Source organism: Channa argus, chromosome 9 (genome assembly GCF_033026475.1).
Source record: "Channa argus isolate prfri chromosome 9, Channa argus male v1.0, whole genome shotgun sequence".
Classification (NCBI taxonomy): domain Eukaryota; kingdom Metazoa; phylum Chordata; class Actinopteri; order Anabantiformes; family Channidae; genus Channa; species Channa argus.
The window spans coordinates 15008545-15025989 of NC_090205.1; the positions used below are offsets into that span (position 1 = coordinate 15008545).

General features: G+C 37.7%; 1 protein-coding gene across 9 annotated transcripts in view; it reads right to left on the minus strand.

Moving 5' to 3' along the window:
- Nucleotides 1-92: 92 nt before the first annotated feature.
- Nucleotides 93-17445, minus strand: part of rapgef4a (Rap guanine nucleotide exchange factor 4a) — a 31267-nt gene continuing 13914 nt past the window's right edge. For 3 of the 9 annotated variants that reach the window (XM_067516944.1, XM_067516949.1, XM_067516948.1), the window contains 27 exons: nucleotides 13984-14056; nucleotides 11587-11651; nucleotides 10323-10373; nucleotides 10116-10222; nucleotides 9119-9240; nucleotides 8836-9019; nucleotides 8662-8746; nucleotides 8299-8359; nucleotides 8111-8187; nucleotides 7883-8029; nucleotides 7045-7160; nucleotides 6081-6166; nucleotides 5648-5726; nucleotides 5387-5537; nucleotides 4565-4653; nucleotides 4337-4367; nucleotides 4167-4245; nucleotides 3433-3579; nucleotides 2862-2959; nucleotides 2470-2595; nucleotides 2112-2290; nucleotides 1915-2005; nucleotides 1591-1641; nucleotides 1278-1365; nucleotides 1075-1139; nucleotides 920-974; nucleotides 93-732 (listed from right to left, as the gene is read on the minus strand). In XM_067516944.1, coding sequence (XP_067373045.1) covers nucleotides 605-732; nucleotides 920-974; nucleotides 1075-1139; nucleotides 1278-1365; nucleotides 1591-1641; nucleotides 1915-2005; nucleotides 2112-2290; nucleotides 2470-2595; nucleotides 2862-2959; nucleotides 3433-3579; nucleotides 4167-4245; nucleotides 4337-4367; nucleotides 4565-4653; nucleotides 5387-5537; nucleotides 5648-5726; nucleotides 6081-6166; nucleotides 7045-7160; nucleotides 7883-8029; nucleotides 8111-8187; nucleotides 8299-8359; nucleotides 8662-8746; nucleotides 8836-9019; nucleotides 9119-9240; nucleotides 10116-10222; nucleotides 10323-10373; nucleotides 11587-11651; nucleotides 13984-14056 — 2631 coding nt within the window. In that variant the 3' untranslated portion in view covers nucleotides 93-604. Of the gene's footprint in view, nucleotides 733-919; nucleotides 975-1074; nucleotides 1140-1277; nucleotides 1366-1590; nucleotides 1642-1914; nucleotides 2006-2111; nucleotides 2291-2469; nucleotides 2596-2861; nucleotides 2960-3432; nucleotides 3580-4166; nucleotides 4246-4336; nucleotides 4368-4564; nucleotides 4654-5386; nucleotides 5538-5647; nucleotides 5727-6080; nucleotides 6167-7044; nucleotides 7202-7882; nucleotides 8030-8110; nucleotides 8188-8298; nucleotides 8360-8661; nucleotides 8747-8819; nucleotides 9020-9118; nucleotides 9241-10115; nucleotides 10223-10322; nucleotides 10374-11586; nucleotides 11652-13983; nucleotides 14057-17445 lie in introns of those variants that run through there. The other 6 variants (XM_067516946.1, XM_067516947.1, XM_067516945.1 and 3 more) reach the window with 6 other exon arrangements.

Sequence of the window (17445 nt, forward strand, 5' to 3'; positions counted from 1 at the left end):
GATTCAGCTCTTAAGGAATTTGATTTTTGTTGTTAATTACTGCAATTTGATTAATGCCAGAGAAAAACAGTAATGAGAGTATGATACACAAATACATCTAAAATATTTAATATTTACATCACACAAGAAGTTTTTTTAGACATTTAGTGCATAGCAGACTTTGAAAGACAAATATGCTCACATGAATAAAAAGTCTTTGCATGCTGATGTCAAAATAAATATTTGTATACAATTTACAACACATACCATTAGAATCTCACAAACTTAAGTATTTATAAATACTGAGTAATACAAAATTTACAAAACAACTGAATATCAGAAATATTGAAACTTTGCATTTTTGAAGCATGAGCACAGAGTGACAGTGTTTATATCTGAAATGTTACACGATAATCTGACAAATGAGATGTTTAGTGTCCTTAATCCCTCATGTTTGAGTTAAGGATTGGAGGTACTTCACTCACCATCAAATTCTGTACTCTTGTTAATATTTCACAAATTACTGTAATAAAAAGTCAGGCAATGGCATCTGTAACAATGTCTCATAACATAATACAGAATGAGATGCAGCATCAGAGTGTAACATTAATGTCCCTGAGTGATTTCAAGCTCTGCGAGGCTCAAGTCCATGAGAGAGCTGAGTTAGTGTCCTTTGGTTGTCAATCACGTTGAGCTGACGAACATAGGTGCGAACTTCTGGGTGGTTCTTGTTGGCCAGAGGTGAATCTTGACCTGATTAAATTGAAAAGTGAGTAAAAAAGAGACACTTCCCAAACTGTGAGAAAATGTGTAAAACATAAGCCCCTAAATACCAACATAAAACTCTGAAGTCTAAGTAAAATTGTTTCCTAAAAATATTTATGTTGACTGTTATTTAATTTTAGCTTTAATCAGTATACGATGATCATATGGGACTTACTGAATGGCTGGCTTCTGCAGTATCTCACTATATTCACTGTGTTAGCTATCATCCGCTGAAAGACAAAAAGCTCTAATCAGCACCAGATATCAAAAAAGGGGGGAAAAAAGTTTACCCGAGCTGTTAGATAATATCCTGTGTCTTTAGAGCCTCACCATTTTCTCAAAATTGACCAAATTGTCAATAAATGTCTTGTTTCCCTCATGAGTGAATGTCATGTCTGGAAAAGAACAATGAAACACAGGATGTGACCGAGGGAAAGACATCAGTAGTTGAGAAAAACAATTGTCACATACAGTACTGGTAAAAATGATGTTACATTAAAATTAAAGCAAACCATCAAACAAACAACACTGACCCTTAATTAGGAGTGGCATGAAGGGAATGATGGGAGGATCCAGTTTGGCAAATGTCAGTCGGTACGGCCGGTGGTTCCTGGACGGGTCCTGTGGAAACAGTCACACAGGTCTGAGATTTACCATCGCTGTGTTAAACAGATCCATCACAGTGTGATGCTGCTACACCCAAAACAAACTCTAGAGACAAGCTGACACAGCAACAATCCTCATTTTCTACTCTATAATGACATGAATAGTAAAGTACTGAGAGTTGGAGGGCATTTAAAGTTAAAAAGCATGACTGAGTTTATAAAAGAAGTTGCTACCACTTACCATTAAGTTTTCAAATTCACTGTAAAACTTTTTGAATTTGCTGGGAAGTTTCTGTTAACAAAAACAGCAGAAAATTAACATTTTCACACCATTTATGTGGTAGAAAGGTGCAAAAATGTTTTAGACCACATTTGTGGTCTATATCCAGAAAGAAAACAAAGAAAAATGCTGCGTTATGCCTTGTCACTAGAATGGAAGGTATCCTGCAGCAACCAGAATGCAATGCACTCATCAGATGCCGCTACTGGTTGGGCCTGTGTGGCCTTCTGTTTCTTTAAGATATTAATAATTTTGCATTAGCACTTATTACAGACAAATACCCACCTCCCACGTCTGACTCAACCTGCTTATTGCTGGGTTACTCAATCCCATGATGACAGCAAAGAAGGCGTTCAAATTCTTGTACTCCTTACAGCTTTGGCAGAAAACATCAGAGGGCAAGACACAATAGTAAATGCACAAAACTGCAAACTGAGTCAAAGAAAAGAGACATGATTGACAGTGAAACAAGGTTTACTCACTGTGCAGCAATCTTGATGAACTTCTTGAGAAGCTGCACTCTCTTGTTGAGCTGAGAACACAGACACATTTCCGTGACCACCCAAAACTGAATTTCGTTAAACCGCCTCAGAAAGAGGTCCAGGTTCACAGTGGTTCTCTTGATGTTCTGCTTCCCAATAGTGTGGCAGATGATTTCAAGCTGTTGGGAAGCCACAGACAAACACAACTGACCTTGTGAAGAAAAAGTGGATTAACTAAAGTAACATTCATCTTTTTCATGCCATAGCAATAAAACATGTCAACCATTATAAGTCAGTTGCATCATACAAGAGATATCATCTAACAGATCTTTTTAGCTAATGGCAACTGCTCTCATACCTCATGTACACAGTGGAAAAGTTCCCAGTCATAAGAGGTCATGTGGTAAGCCACATCCTTAGAGCTCATCACCTCAAAACTGGCCAATGACCCCGTGGAAGGACCCTCCTGCTCGGGTAAAGGGGTCTAGAAAACAAGAAAAAATATAGTCTCTAATATTTAATAATCATGTAATTTGGTGTTTCAGAAAAACTTTTTTTCATATTGAAAAAAAAAGACAAAAGCAAGTCAATTATGTTCATGTTCACTTCTGCATATTAGTTAAAAAAAACAGGCAACCATAAAACCAGGCAGATTGCTGCAAATATCAAAGAGTTCCCAAATATTTTACAGATTTACAAAAATCTAATGTCAGATGTGAGGTGTGTGTTTTCTGATAGACATTAGCACACCAAAGAATCCAGCTGGTCCCTCCTGCAGACAAACAGCCTTCCATTTATGCTGAGCGTGGAGAACACTGAAACGTCATTGGGTTTGAAGACCACTTTCTCTGTACAAAAAAAAAAAAAAAAAAAAACATAGCACATAAGTAATTTTTTCCGTTTGTCATTTTTCTAAAAATGATGCACACCAGCAATTTAATGTAACTCTCATGGTTAAATGGTAAATAGCATATGCCACATAATCACAGAAAACTACCGTGCGGGTCACCATGAAATTTGATACAGATGTTCGTGATACCATCAGAATGACTTTTCCTTATTAGTCTACAACTGTCTTGTTTTTCTAAAGTTTCACAGCATTTTTCTTTTTTAATCCATGTTCTGAAAATAAGTCCACAACATAAAGAAGAAGCCTTTGAAACACAGAGACTACTGAATAAAGCAAAGATTAAATGCATGATTAGACTGCATAAGTTCACTGCTAATTTCTCAATAAATCAACAGGAGACTAATTAGTATGACACATTGTTTGGCCTCTTTTGTGCTGTCTTTGTTAACATGTAGCTGCTGCCGCTCTCACCTCCTGCTGAACTGAGGTTGACCAGGATCAGGTCCTCTGCTGACCCCAGCTTGTCGGCCACAGCACAGATAACCTCCCTGACTGAGGCGGCCACAGGGACACGGATTGTAGTGTAGGTGTGGTCAAAGCAGTAGACTTTGAACAGAACTGGAGGCATAATTATATGGTATTGTCAGCAAGAAAGAATGAAATATTGGTGAAATCGAATATTTATTTTGATGAAGACACTGGTGACAATGGCAATGTCCAGTGGCACTGATTTTTATTTCAACTTGTGAGATCCTGAACAGCTTTACATAAATGAAACTACACAAATAGCTTTCGGTGGCTTTGACTGTGCAGACAAAATTTGCTAATGTTCACAAACACGATCCACATCAAACAAGGAAGTCTTTTCTGCCAACAGAATTGTCTTTGTACTTTAATGTAATCTGTACACAAATGACCCTTTTGTAATAAATACATTGTAGCTACTAATGTGTCAGCATAGTACAAGTTTGGAAAACAGAAGATATTCTGTGTCACCATCACATCAAGCTTGTTATTGAGACTATGAGCCAACGTATGTCACTGTAAAAATATCCCCTCTTATATTTTTGCAACCATTTTCTGCTGTTCTTTTGAAATGAACAAAAACACCGCCTACTAACACAATAGCCCTGATGTAGCAACAATGCTGCTTCTAAGACAAATCTTGTATGTCACTCATATTATGAAACATGTCTTTTACTCACTTTCATCATTACTCTTAATGGGCTGACATTTCTGAAGCTTCTCATCTCCCATACTGAACTGCCGCAGTAGGACTTTGTGCTGACAAAATTTAAAGGCTTGGTCATCACAACATTTTCAACAATACAACAAAATTTCAACATGAACCTTAAATAGATAGAAAAACTCCCACCTTTTTCTGTGAAACTCTCGCATCTTCACAACTAAAATACAAAACAAATAATCCACAATCATCTTCCAATACAAAATGACAAGAAGAAATCAAAGCTGATATTATGGTCACGGTGCCTATAAAATGGGAAATACAGGTGGCCATGTTTTCGGGTTAAGGCTCACTGCATCATCTTTAACTCTCTTCCTCCTTTTCACACGCATTGAAAATAAAAAAAACACAACTTACTTGCACTTTACAAGTCTCTCCAGGTCGGTTAGTTGATCCCTGAGCGCTGGGATCACTTTGGCATCATTAGATACTGCAATGAGAAACTCCTGCAAAACACAACAATAAAAAGAAGTTTAAAAGAAGTAATAAATGAACGGAGAGTTTTAGCTTTATTATTTTTCTAACTCATCAATTTAATTGCATGTAAACACTGGGTGATTACAGTTTTGTCTTTACCTTTTTACTGTCATATGAATGTCTCTGTCAACCTATCTATGGCCTCAGCCATCACTCTGTAAAACGCATTGTAAAAATCCCTGAAGTATAAGGAAACACATCTTCATTGAGCTAGAAATATTTAGCTATTAATATTCATCACTTGCCCTTACTGCTCAGAGCAGCAAACAGTTACAACCGTGCATACATTAGATCACACTGTGAACATTTAATAAACAAAAGTCTTATTCTCCACATCTATAAAGCCCCACACAGGGCTCTTCTTTTTATTTTCTGTTTTATATCATGATGAGTGGGAATTATGTGTAAATGTGATCACTGTAGTAAATTCTAGATTTAGCTGAAGAGCTTTGTGCTTGAGTTATATTTTTGTAGCTACAAGAAACAAAATTACTCCTAAATAAATGATCAGGGAGAACTACTGAAGTTATTTCAAATGTTCTAATTCATTCATTTAACTATTAGTAGTATTCCAACTTTAATACTTAATGGGATCTACAAAAAAAGATTCTAATAGAAATATTGATTTACTTAACACTGATTCTTTATTTATTTAACATTGCCGTTAATCGCACTGATTCGCACTTGTATCTATAGACTGACCTCCAGGAAGGCCATTGAAACATCCTCCTCCTGCAGGTGGTCTCCATGTACTGAAGCCCACTGCATCACCAGGCGGATCACCCTGCGCTTGTTGTTCATTGTGTAGTCCAGTTTCTCCTGTTCAGAGCCCCGCAAGGCCTGGGCATGGTAGGTGCACAGCAGTTAAAGATCAAAACAATTTAATAACAGCAATGCAATAGTTTTTTTGTTCTCAGATCAGTTTATCAGGGCTGAAAAAAAAACACAGTCCCGAAAGGATATTGTCCCATCAACACTGGACACAGTTGACTGTTTGGGATGAAGACACTATGCATGAGCACAAAGACGTCTAAGGCTGAGTCTGTGACCAAAAAACAGAAACGCTTTGTGATGCTATTTTAAGAATGAATCAAAGAGAGTCCAGAGCCATCGGGTCTTGATTCACATGGCTCTGTCTCTGTCACCTCTGCAGGCATATGAAAACCATATGCATCCACACAAGCGAGAGCAATTAGATCAGCTCTGTGATGTGTAACTAATTATAGTTGAGAACAAACAGGTCAGTGAAGAACAGCGGGCAGAGGACAGAGGCAGCAGAGGAGAGAAAAAATATACTGGATGCAAGAAAAGCCTCCACAGTGAATGATCATCATACAGATAGATTGTATTAGTTTGCACTACTCTGACATGCTGAATGTTTTACGCACAGCAGTACCTGACTCTGTGAATTGAGAATCCAATCGCATCATTTCAAGGAGGTGCTCCAAAATCTTCTCCGGCGTCCCCGACATTACCTTGTATCTGGAGCAACATGGAATAAAACACACCCTTCACTAATCAAGAAAAACTGGCTCTTAATGCTTAATAACATGGCCATGGCCCTTGACTGATTTGTGTTACTTAAACGTGTGGCCCTGATTGCTTCATTTGATAACAATCCTATTTATAATCACAGAGTTCTTGGGCGGCTGAAGATTAAGGGGAGCCTGGGGTAAGAGCTGCCAGAGAAAATAAGTGTAGGGGCATCTTCTATGTGAAGGAGAATCAGCACAACTCAGCCTTGGTTGTTTTCATTACTTGATAGCGACATCACAAGAGGGAGCTACACAAGCTATGCCGCGTCTTCCCCAGTCATGGGGGAGAACAGTCTTAACACTTTCATGTGTGAGGAGCACAGTTGATTAGAGAGTGACCCTGAAAAAAAATAAGGGTGACTTGCCAGACCTTCTTTTCACCATAGGATCTAGGCCATAATTACCATTCATATACTCTATCTGTCTGTATCACAGTAACAGCGGTGCAGTGACAGATGCCTTTATTAAGACAGCATATGTTAGTCACATTGACTCATAAGAGTTCAATAATTACTGGTACTGACAGGAAAAAACATACAAGATCAAATGTGATTTCTACAACATATCAAGCTGCAGGTTATTTTTTAAAATCTTGACTAACAATGGGAAAGAAGGGATGCTGTGTATGAGTTATTACCCCTAAAGTCTGTGGTTTATGTTAACTGGTGACTTTTGACAGTTATTAAGCTGTTGACTAGAACTACTAACCAATCAGACAATTAGAAATTAGCATCGTCCGTGTTTTAATAACATGTATGCATACAGTGCACTTAAACCTTTACTCTTTATAAATGAAGCAGTGTAGTGGGTGGTGGGTACATTTACTTGTAATGGGAGGAAGATGCCCCATGGCTGGACGTTCGACTGCTGCTGAGACTCTTTTCTAACACCAGAACATCTTGACCATGCTCTTTCAGACGCACAGTGTTGGCCTCCACGTCCTCCACACAGACACACACAGGGAATATGGTAATAAAATATTCTAGGGCAGATTCAAAAGTGTAAAAAATATAACAAATATGCCAGGGTGCATTTTGGTTACAACTATGATATTTACATTTGACTGGTTGTAAAAACAGTAAAATGTTGCTGTAGAAATAAGCTGAGGCAATAAGAAATTTTGAAGCACTCTAAAGCAACATGAGGGGTTAACAAAAATGATGTAAACATGTGATTTCATTAGTCTGTTCAACAAAATAATAAAAAAAGATGTTTTTATAACACTGACGCTGCTTAAAAGGGATTCTTTACAATCTGTACAGACCTGCTGGAGCTCTGTATGGGGCTCATAGCACTATACTCTGTCATGCTCACCCCTCACCGTATACATAATACATCTAAGAAATGCTGTTTCCATCTCAAGCAGAACATGTATGAGGGTGTCAAAGCTCCCAGATGGGGGTTTTCCACAAAACAAGTCTGCATCCACAGGCAATTAACCCCAAATCTGTTTTTTCATATCTAGCTTGAAGTAAAACAACATAATAATTGAGAGACATAATTTAGATTTTGTGGGATGACTAAGCTAATGCCCACAAAGGGCTAACAAACAATCCCCAAGGCTACATTAAATAACTTTAATAGCTGCATTTCTGAAATTTTGCCAACAGAGGGCAACAGCATCCTTTTAATGGTTATTTCAACATCATCAATAGAAGCTCACCCTCAAAATCCGGTTGAAGTCCTCTTTGTCCACTCTGAGGAAGTGACAGTTGTCCTCTCGCAGGACAATGGAAGCAGCTCGAGGGGCATCATTAACAAGAGCCAGCTTCCCAAAGTCATCTCCTTCATGAAGTGTGCAAACAACACCCTGAGGAGCACAACAAACAGACCATTAAGTCAGCTTGATGGGCTTTACAGTTTGTAGTATTTCATTTGGAGAAATACCTACTTTTCCATAGATGACAACGTTGACTGAGCCCTTTAAAATAATGTACCAGGATGTTCCCTCCTCACCTTGACTGAACACTGAGTGAGAAAAGAAACAAAGAAACATATTCATAAATTCAGTTATTCAGCATTGGCTTCATCTGATTCTTGTGAAAGGTGCGAGTACAGATATTTAACCAAAATACGTACACACTGTTCCTGCCTTTGAATGGGACTCAAAGATCAGAACTCCTGCCAGTTCTCTCTTCACCTGTGCAAACAAGAAAAGAATAATAATTCAGGAAAATCAACGCTAACGCTAACACATTTTACTTACTGATACATCCTAGTAGTTACTGTCTTAATCTGAAATTAGGCTGTAGTTTGCAGCAATTCTTGCTTAACTGGTTTGGTGAAAGAAGTGATAATTTTACTTAATTTAACATGTATCTGAACATTCACACTTATTTTATCAGGAATTTTTCTCGACCATTGCTACTTTTTTCTTGAACCATTTGCAGTGTCTGCCCAGTGACATGATCAATAAACTGAAGACAAAGACATTGTACTCACAGTTGTGGACAGATGAGATAAGGCCTTTATATGGAGAAGCTCCTCATAAATTATCTCCAAATCATCTGCAGTTCTTTCAGATGGACTGGAAGGCAAAATATATGTAAATGAACTGATGACACAATCACAGCAATTCACTTTATTAAATATTTCTTAACTGCTTCAGAGCCATACTGTTTCCTCAGAATCATCCTCATGTGGGCGTCAGGCCCAATCTGTGAGAGGAGGAGCAGAGTGTCCTGCAGCTCCTCTTGGCTCTCCCTCCTCTCCTCCTCGCTGGGGAACGGTACATCCTCCTGTTCATCGTCTAGGAAACGGTAGAAGAGGTACTTGTCCTGGAAGCTCCGCTCCTGGTCCACTGCATCCAAGCAGCACAACACAGACAGCAGGCTCTAAATTTAAAATCTCAGTCTCACTAGCGCATGTGAGCAGACACAGACCTCACAAAGAGTCTCACCATGGTTGAGAATGCCTTCCTCCAACAGCACCTGCCACATGCCCACAGCCTGAACACGAGAGTGGATGCATGAGCTCTGCTGCATTTGCCAGTCAACCAACTCAGTCCCCACGCAGCACTGTCTACAAATTACAGAAGGTAATATAATGTTTAACACGAGGCTGGGCAGGTATGTAATATGTTCATTGTCTGATCTTGAGTTATGTTGTATTGTGTTTATTGAACAGCTTTCTCTGTTCTGAATTTTTCTAATAGATAATTTAATAGATATATAATGTTTAAACATTGTATAATCCTTGTGTAAATCAAGCTTAAATAAATTAAACAAATCCTTGAAAATGTCACTTATTCTCACACACGCTTGATTAAAATAATCACACATATAGTACAGAGGCATTTCGGAAAAATATAGAACAATATCACTGACAAAACCAATCTTGACCAGCAAGCAATAATAATAAAAGACATTTCAAATGAAACCTCCCAAACCTGCCTGTGATCCTGTACTAATGTTAAACAAGTCACCTCTACCTGCAGTGAATACAGTTTGCTAAATATGATTTTTCAGACAAAACAAGCACAACGAGATGCATTCACTGCACTGGCTTATTATGACCTTTTTGATGATTCCACTATGTAGCTGACAGACCCCAGGTGACCGCAAAGCTCTATAAGTGTGTGTGTCTGCTGTTAAGTGCTGGGGAAGCAGTTTTCTGTGGGTTTGTAGAGGTAAAACAAATCTGACTGCTGTAACAGCTGAAATGATGCTGACGGGAGTAACTGGAGCACACCGACACTGTTAGGTTGCAGACTGGAAAAGTAAAACAACCAGCTGAAAGACTGTGGATTTCAAAGAAACTTCTTTCGTTCTTTCTTCTGTTGAAGCTTTTCTGTTGAAGCTTTTCAACAGATTTACTGTCACTTTATTTTGTAAGTATTTTGAATTAAATTGAACTAAATATTGCAATCTTCCACAGTTACCTGAGTATAAACTTACCTATACGTCTTCAGGTGATACTTTCTGTCTCTGATCATGTGAGGTGCCCGGGAGAGGATGGCATTACGGAGAATTTTTCCCGCCCTCAGGATCTTCTCAGAGGTAACCTGCACAGTAGAATTCCAGTTAAATCGCAGCTAATAGAGTCCTGCCACATAAACAAGTAATGATTGACGCCTACATACAGAAGGTGATTGTGTTTACTACCTGAGAAATGCATTTAGGGTGAGGTTTGGCTGGACTTTCAATGAATGACTTCTGCAAAATAAAATGAAATGAAAAAGAAAATCATGCATGACGGTGAAATTGAGGCTTTTCTGTTAATAGAAAACTCAGCTTCAGAGAATGTGGGTGAGATTAAATGTTTTGTTGTTATAGAAAACAACCACCCAGGAGTTGGATATAGAAGATATTAGGGAAACAACTTGTCAAGTTAAATAACGGGTGTTTTTCTTTTCACTCTGGGTCGCAGGATGCCTCCCTTAATACTACAGTATGACTCACAGCTGACATTATGTGTTAGTTAGCTGTCAATTTTAATTGACCATATGACTTTCTTTATTACATCTGAGTTAGAGTAATAGTCTGTTACCAGAGTCTTAACCAATGGGTCAACTGCTCAAATAGGACAAAGATATTGTAAATCACTATATGTGTAGTCTTGTTTTTCCACTGGGGCCATGGGGTGGGGGCAGTGACATTTAAAATCCATTTTGCATGCTTCAAAGAGCACCGTTAACTGGTGTATTTATGTGAAGGCTTTACAGCTTCATGATTTACTTACTAATAACTAGTCCACTTAGTAGCCATAGTTATTATTTAAATGTCTCAGTTTCAACATCTGATATGTTGTTTAAGTTCTATTGTAGGTAAAATATGGGTTGATGAGATTTGCAAAATATTGCATTCTGTTTATTATTTAAATTTTACACATTGTCTCAACTTTTTTATGTATTTGTTACATAACAGGAAAGCAAGATATGAATTTCTCTTTTTTTTACACAACAATTGCAAATAAACTGTATGTGGGAACAAAACACATAGCACCATGAATCTGCTCTGGTGCCACTTTGTCAACACAGTCGTCAGGAAATGACAACAGGAAAAAGGTGGGACAGGAATTGTTCTGGATTTAGACAACCTTGTTTATACTTAGATCAACTTTAAACAACCTTCACATTGCACAATTATTTCCAGCCTCTGCTGGTAAAGTGGGTAACAGCAAAGGATGCTGTTACGTCAGGCAAACTGGAATCAATGATAAAACAGAGGTGTGGCTGAGGTTTAACACCATGCCAAGCTTTTGACTTACAAAAAGGCAGGAACGAGTCCAATACACAAACATTTTCTTAACACCAAAGCCTCGCTATGACTTTCATAACATGTGGTGAGACTACGCGATATTAGCTGAATTATGTCTCACTCTAAAATACTGCGTGTGGGTCAAGTCGTCCACTGTCAGTAACATTACCTTATCCTGATGTTTAGAGACTGGAACAAATGAGTTGTTTCTTATATTCTCTTTGTCAGGCATTCCTGGATGAGAAAAACAGATGATATGTTACAAAAGACTTGTTATAAGTAAAACAGGAGAGAAGAAATAAATTAAACTAAACTAGTGTTTAGTATTTCCAAGTGTTCGTTATTTTATGAAATATTTTATGAAACCTTTCAGCATCCATCCTGTTTTGTTTTCAATTATTATCTTTGTATAAGTAACCTGTTTTCATGCTCTGAACTTTAGGATGAAAATGACTTTGCAAATCTGTTTTGAACAACTTAAAAACAATTATCTCATTTAGATATCTGCTTAATTAAACAAGCTATTAGGCTGTATGACTTGCATTCAGGTGTGGGTGTTACTGTAAAAAGGCACCATGTTCATTACAAGTAAATTACTAAGATAATGCTTCACTTTTCAGTATTTTTACTCTAGAAAATGTTAGTCTTGCAAAGACTTTGTTGGAGGGGTGGGGATTTTTAACCACACCCTATGCAGATTAAGTACGGCAGTAGCGATTAAGTGTTACCCTCCAGGACATAAAATGAAATTAGTCAAGGCTGCTCTGCTATTCATAGATGTGCTTCTCAGTGTGCTGATATCACAAAAACAGATACAATCCACACAAAACATCCAAGGTGCAACTAGTATAAATAAAATATTATACTCGTTGTACATTAAAAGAAAAAGTATCAGTATCTATTTAAGTGTGTTGACAATGATTTGTGTATTGTTGTAAATGTTCATTGAAGCTGAATAAAATACAGTTTGTGATCCACCTGTTTTACTACTACCACAATGACAATATATTCTAGGTTATTTGCTTCTTTCTTACAGTGGTAAAAGTTAGTTGTGGAGTAAAGCACTGGAGTAAAATCAAGGATTCAAATTATCCCAAACTAATAACTTTCCCTTACCCTAAATGTAAACCCACTTTAATGGTACCCAATGCCTAATAGATCAGGAAATTATGACTTTTGTTAGGCACTTGCTAATGATGGTGTTAATATGATATGGCAGCAGATTCCAATATGCACATATTGTATGAGCCATTTTGCACTGACAACCTAAATTAAATAACATAAATTATTCTTTGCAGGAGAACTTAGATTTTTGCTTGCCTTGTACCTCACTTGTAAGTCGCTTTGGATAAAAGCATCTGCTAAATGACTAAATGTAAATGTAAATGTAGAACTTGTTGCATTATATCATGAGGGAAATGTTACTTAGGTTATGTGAGAGATAAAAGATGAACTGATGGAATCATTTTCAATAAAGTAGAGCCTGGTGTTGGTGTCCACTTTTATCCTGTACACCCCTAAACTGAATTTCTGTTTATATACCATGGTTCTGTATAGAATTTGTGTTAGCATAATTTCACGCTGGTCCATGTGACATCATGGCACTAAAAATTAAAATTTGTTTTAATGCCTTTTACATAATTTTTGCAGTTACAAGCTGCTGTGTATGTAGAGTACAAGAGGGTGCATCTACCTAGAGCAGCCTGATGCTTGTGTAATTTCTGTGGGTTAGTGTATTCATGCAAAAAAGGGCATACTGTAAATCCCCAGAGTAGTGTCCTGTATGTGGTTAAGGTATTCAAAGCCCTGCTCTTACAGTGCTGCTCTGATGTGTGTAACAGTGATGAACCAAAAAGCAGACAGGTCCACTTTAAAAGCTGCCCAGCAGGTCAAAATACTTTATGAAATCCAAACTTTAGGTTGACTAAGTTTCAGAGTTTCAGATAGCAAATTAGAAAAAAAAACATTGGAACCTCAATGTTTTTTCAAAACCTACTGCCAGTAAACTAACAGACCCTGTATTTTCTCACCGCATTCTGGTTTTCATCAAATTTATGGCACATGACTTAAAGCAAGTTAAGTGCTCTGTTTGAACAGAGCTAAGTCAGTATTGGGTTAACCCTACAACAGAAAAGCATAAATAAAATAAAATAATAAATCAGCCTCTATCACAGTTCAAGATGACAGAGGAAAGTCAGACAGTAATAGAGTTAGTAGGACAAAAATATTATTACATATTGCACAAAAAATGATTCTTTTCTGATATTACACTTCCTAAGAAATGTGAAATCTTATTTAATAAATGAGTGGAAAAATCCAGGAAATATTTGCAATAATAAAATTAAAGTGCTAAAGTAAATGTGAGTATATCTTTTCTTCTTCCCTGCTTCTCAGTTTGTCTCTTCAATAATTGACATGATAACAGCTGAATGAAAATGCAGTTCCATATATCCATACATCCATGTGTGCAGATTAATAAAACGAATTATACCCGTGACATAGTTAGAAATAAAATGTGTGGTTCAACAATATGTAGAAATGTAAAGGTCAATGGAGAGCTACTCACTATCAGCACTACAACTATTTTCCATCACACCGTAGGGTGGGGCCAACAGTTCAGCCATGCACTGATGATATTTCTTTAAAAGAAGAAAGAAGAAAACACAGGAACAAATCTGTCAGAAATTGTAAAGAAAATATTGTCTTTACAAATTAAGTACCTACTATAGACTCTACAGCAGTGGAGCTGATGGTATTAACAAAAGCAGGCATTTGGTCTCAATCCAAGTGAAATGTTGGTGTAACCATGATGCTACGAGAAAGATTTTGTTATTAGCGCTTCAGGGAAAACAGAAAAAAGGTAAAACGATGCATGTTTTATGATCATCCTTTCGGTCGGCCAGTGAAGACATTTCACTCAAAATGAAAATGTCAGCCTCGTCACACTAGAGGAAATGTTAGCTTACATAAATTTCACTGACACAACCAACATTTGTGTTGGCCTAACGACATGCAGATTGCTGAATTAAAAATCTACTGTCACCTTTCATTGCAGTGCATAATCAGTTTAAACTAACTTTGTTCTTATATGTCATTATTTCAAAACTTTGTCATAGATGTGTAATCTGCTATACATACTGCTCATGTCTACAGGTCAGAGTAACTATAAACCCACACAGTAGAAAGGAACTTAAACAGTAACAATCCTTCATAATGTAAATGATATCATGTTATCATGTTATCATTTTGATGGCCTTAGTTCATCTAAAGTGTGCTCTTTGACTCCTCATTAACCATACTGGCAAAGAGTTTACTTGTGTGGTATTAAAAAATCAGCTTCTGAGATGCCTCAGTGGTTCAGAAACATCACTGGTTTGATAACAGTGTGAGAGTCTTTCTTGCATGATCTCTTTCTTCTTTCTTGTCCTATCTCTGTGCCTCATTAACTTGTTGTGTAATATGGTGCACCCAGGAAAGGAAATCAACCCTTGGCCTGTCTTCAGGGTGTAAGGACAAAACACCCCATGAGAGTTTGGGGTGTTTGTAAATATTTTATTCTCATTAGTCCCAAATCACAAAGTGATGTACGCTTCAATGAAAATGTGAAACTTATTGAACAGTTATTACAGTACACATGTGTTATATTTTCATTTAATATAACATAATAAACACTTTTATTTGTTCATCAATGTTGTGCATGAGGCAGAGAGCCAAAGAGCAAATACAACAGCATATGCCTTATTACCATCACTATGCCCTGCAGAATCAGAGATGTTATGTAAGGAGCATCATTATGCATCCGTGTAAATGTTATGAGTTTGCTTATGACACTTTTGCACAAAGGGGTCAATCCAACCATAGTCAATGAGCCATAACATTGTCTCATACACTGTTTGGCAAGACTGATGTGAAATAAAAAAAAACTACACATATATATACGTATGTATGTATGTATGTATGCATCCATCTATCTATCTATCTATCTATATATATATATATATATATGTGTGTGTGTGTGTGTGTGTGTGTGTGTACACACACATACAAAAGAAAGAAAAAGACAATTATATGTATGTATGTATGTATATGTATGCATCTATCTATCTATCTATCTATCTATCTATCTATCTATATATATATATATATATTTTTTTTTTTTTTTTTTTTTTTTTTTTTTTTTTCTTGAACAGCTACAAGTATCTTGGTATCCCACAGCCAGTAAGATCCCAGCACCATCAGTGGGTAAGACAGGTCCTTAATATCCAGCTCAGTGGGAAAAATATATCTAAGCCATCAACACTTGTGCCCTGAAACCTATCAGATACCCTCCCAGTATTGTGAACTGGCCAAAAGAGAACCTAGAAGCTGCAGATGTGAAGACCTGGAAACTCCTCTCAACGCACAGCAGCTTCCATCCCAAGTCCAACACCTATTGACTGTACACCAGACAGAAAAAGGGCGCACAAGGTCTGGTTAGTTTCAGGGTCACTCTCCTGGCTAAAACAAATCATATGCAAGTTTGCACCCTTAGCCGAACTGCTGAGAGAATACCTGAGGCAGCAACGGCAACTGATCATAGCAGCCAAACACAGGCACTAAGCATCAATAGAAGCAGTGGTCTACCACACAAGACAGGACCCCAATTGCAGGCTTTACAAAGAGACCTGAGAGACATTCAAACACGTAATAACTGGCTGCAAGATGCAGGCAGGACCAGCATACACCAAACAGCACAACCAGGTGGCTGGCATTGGGTACAAGAACATCTGCACTGAGTGTGAGCTGGAACATCTCAAATGGAGATGGGAGAGTCCTCAGAAGTTAACAGAGAACAACAAGGCAAAGATCCCATTAACTTCCCAGATTGAGATGGACAGGTGGGTAGCGATAGGAACACATTTGGCTTTGACTCCTATACTAACATATCAGATCCAAAATAACTAATTTACTGTAAAGTCTAATTCTCAGCTGATTCTTACCACTGTATTTAATATCCAGTTCTCAAACTCAATTTCTGAACAGTTTGGGAAGTATGCATATGGTTTTTTTTGTTGTTGTTTTTTTTGCCCTTTCAGCTGTTGATTTGGTACAGTTTTTATATAGCGGATGCCCTTCCTGACATAACCCTCCCCAATTTCTACCGGGCTTGCACAGCTGAAGATGGGAATGGACTGTTCAGTTCAGTGGGTTCAGTGTGTTGCCCAGAGAGACTTCGACATATAGCAGGGACCACTGACTCTGTGGTCCGTGGATGACTGCCTTACCAACTGAATTACAGCCACCCCAGAAGTATGCATATGGTACAAGATTAATTTGTGGTAAAAGACAAACAACAACTGATTATGTGCCAAAGGAGCTGTGTTATGGGTCAATAAAAAGCTGATGGAGGACCACTTACCATCCTGTCTTCTGGTCAGAGGAGACTGAATGAAAGCTAGACCTCTCGAGCCATTTGCTCCTGGATGGTAATGTACTTTCAGAGGTCATGTTTTAAATCCAATTCTACCCTCTGATGTCAGTTAATCGCTTTAGCGACCCTTCAGGGGAACAGAGCTTTTTCCCTCAATCAAGAGGCAATTTAAAAATGTCTTAGTGACCTTAGATTTTTAAAACATTTCCATTTATGTTGTGCAACAAACTAATGTCAACATTATGCACGGTAAAACAGATAGCAGATGTATTAATCATTGAAAGATAATCAGTGCCTTCAGATTCACCTCATAAGCCTATCTGTCTTTGTTGACAATTAAAGGATTTAGGATTAGAGACAAGCACTTAAACTGAGCCACACATGAACAAATGAACTTAATCCCTTTGAGCCAATAAGGCTTTGCTCCCTGAGGGGTTGAATCCAATACGCAGGGTGGGGGTGTTTTAGGGGAGGATTAGCAGGATTGTCAGGTGTGTCAAAAGCTTTATCATTATGGTTTGGTAATAATGATCTCTCTGACTCTTATGATGTGAAGCACTTGTTCCAGCAGCTGTTTTTTTAAGGCACTTGTTTTATAAGTGCTGTCTAGGCATTTTT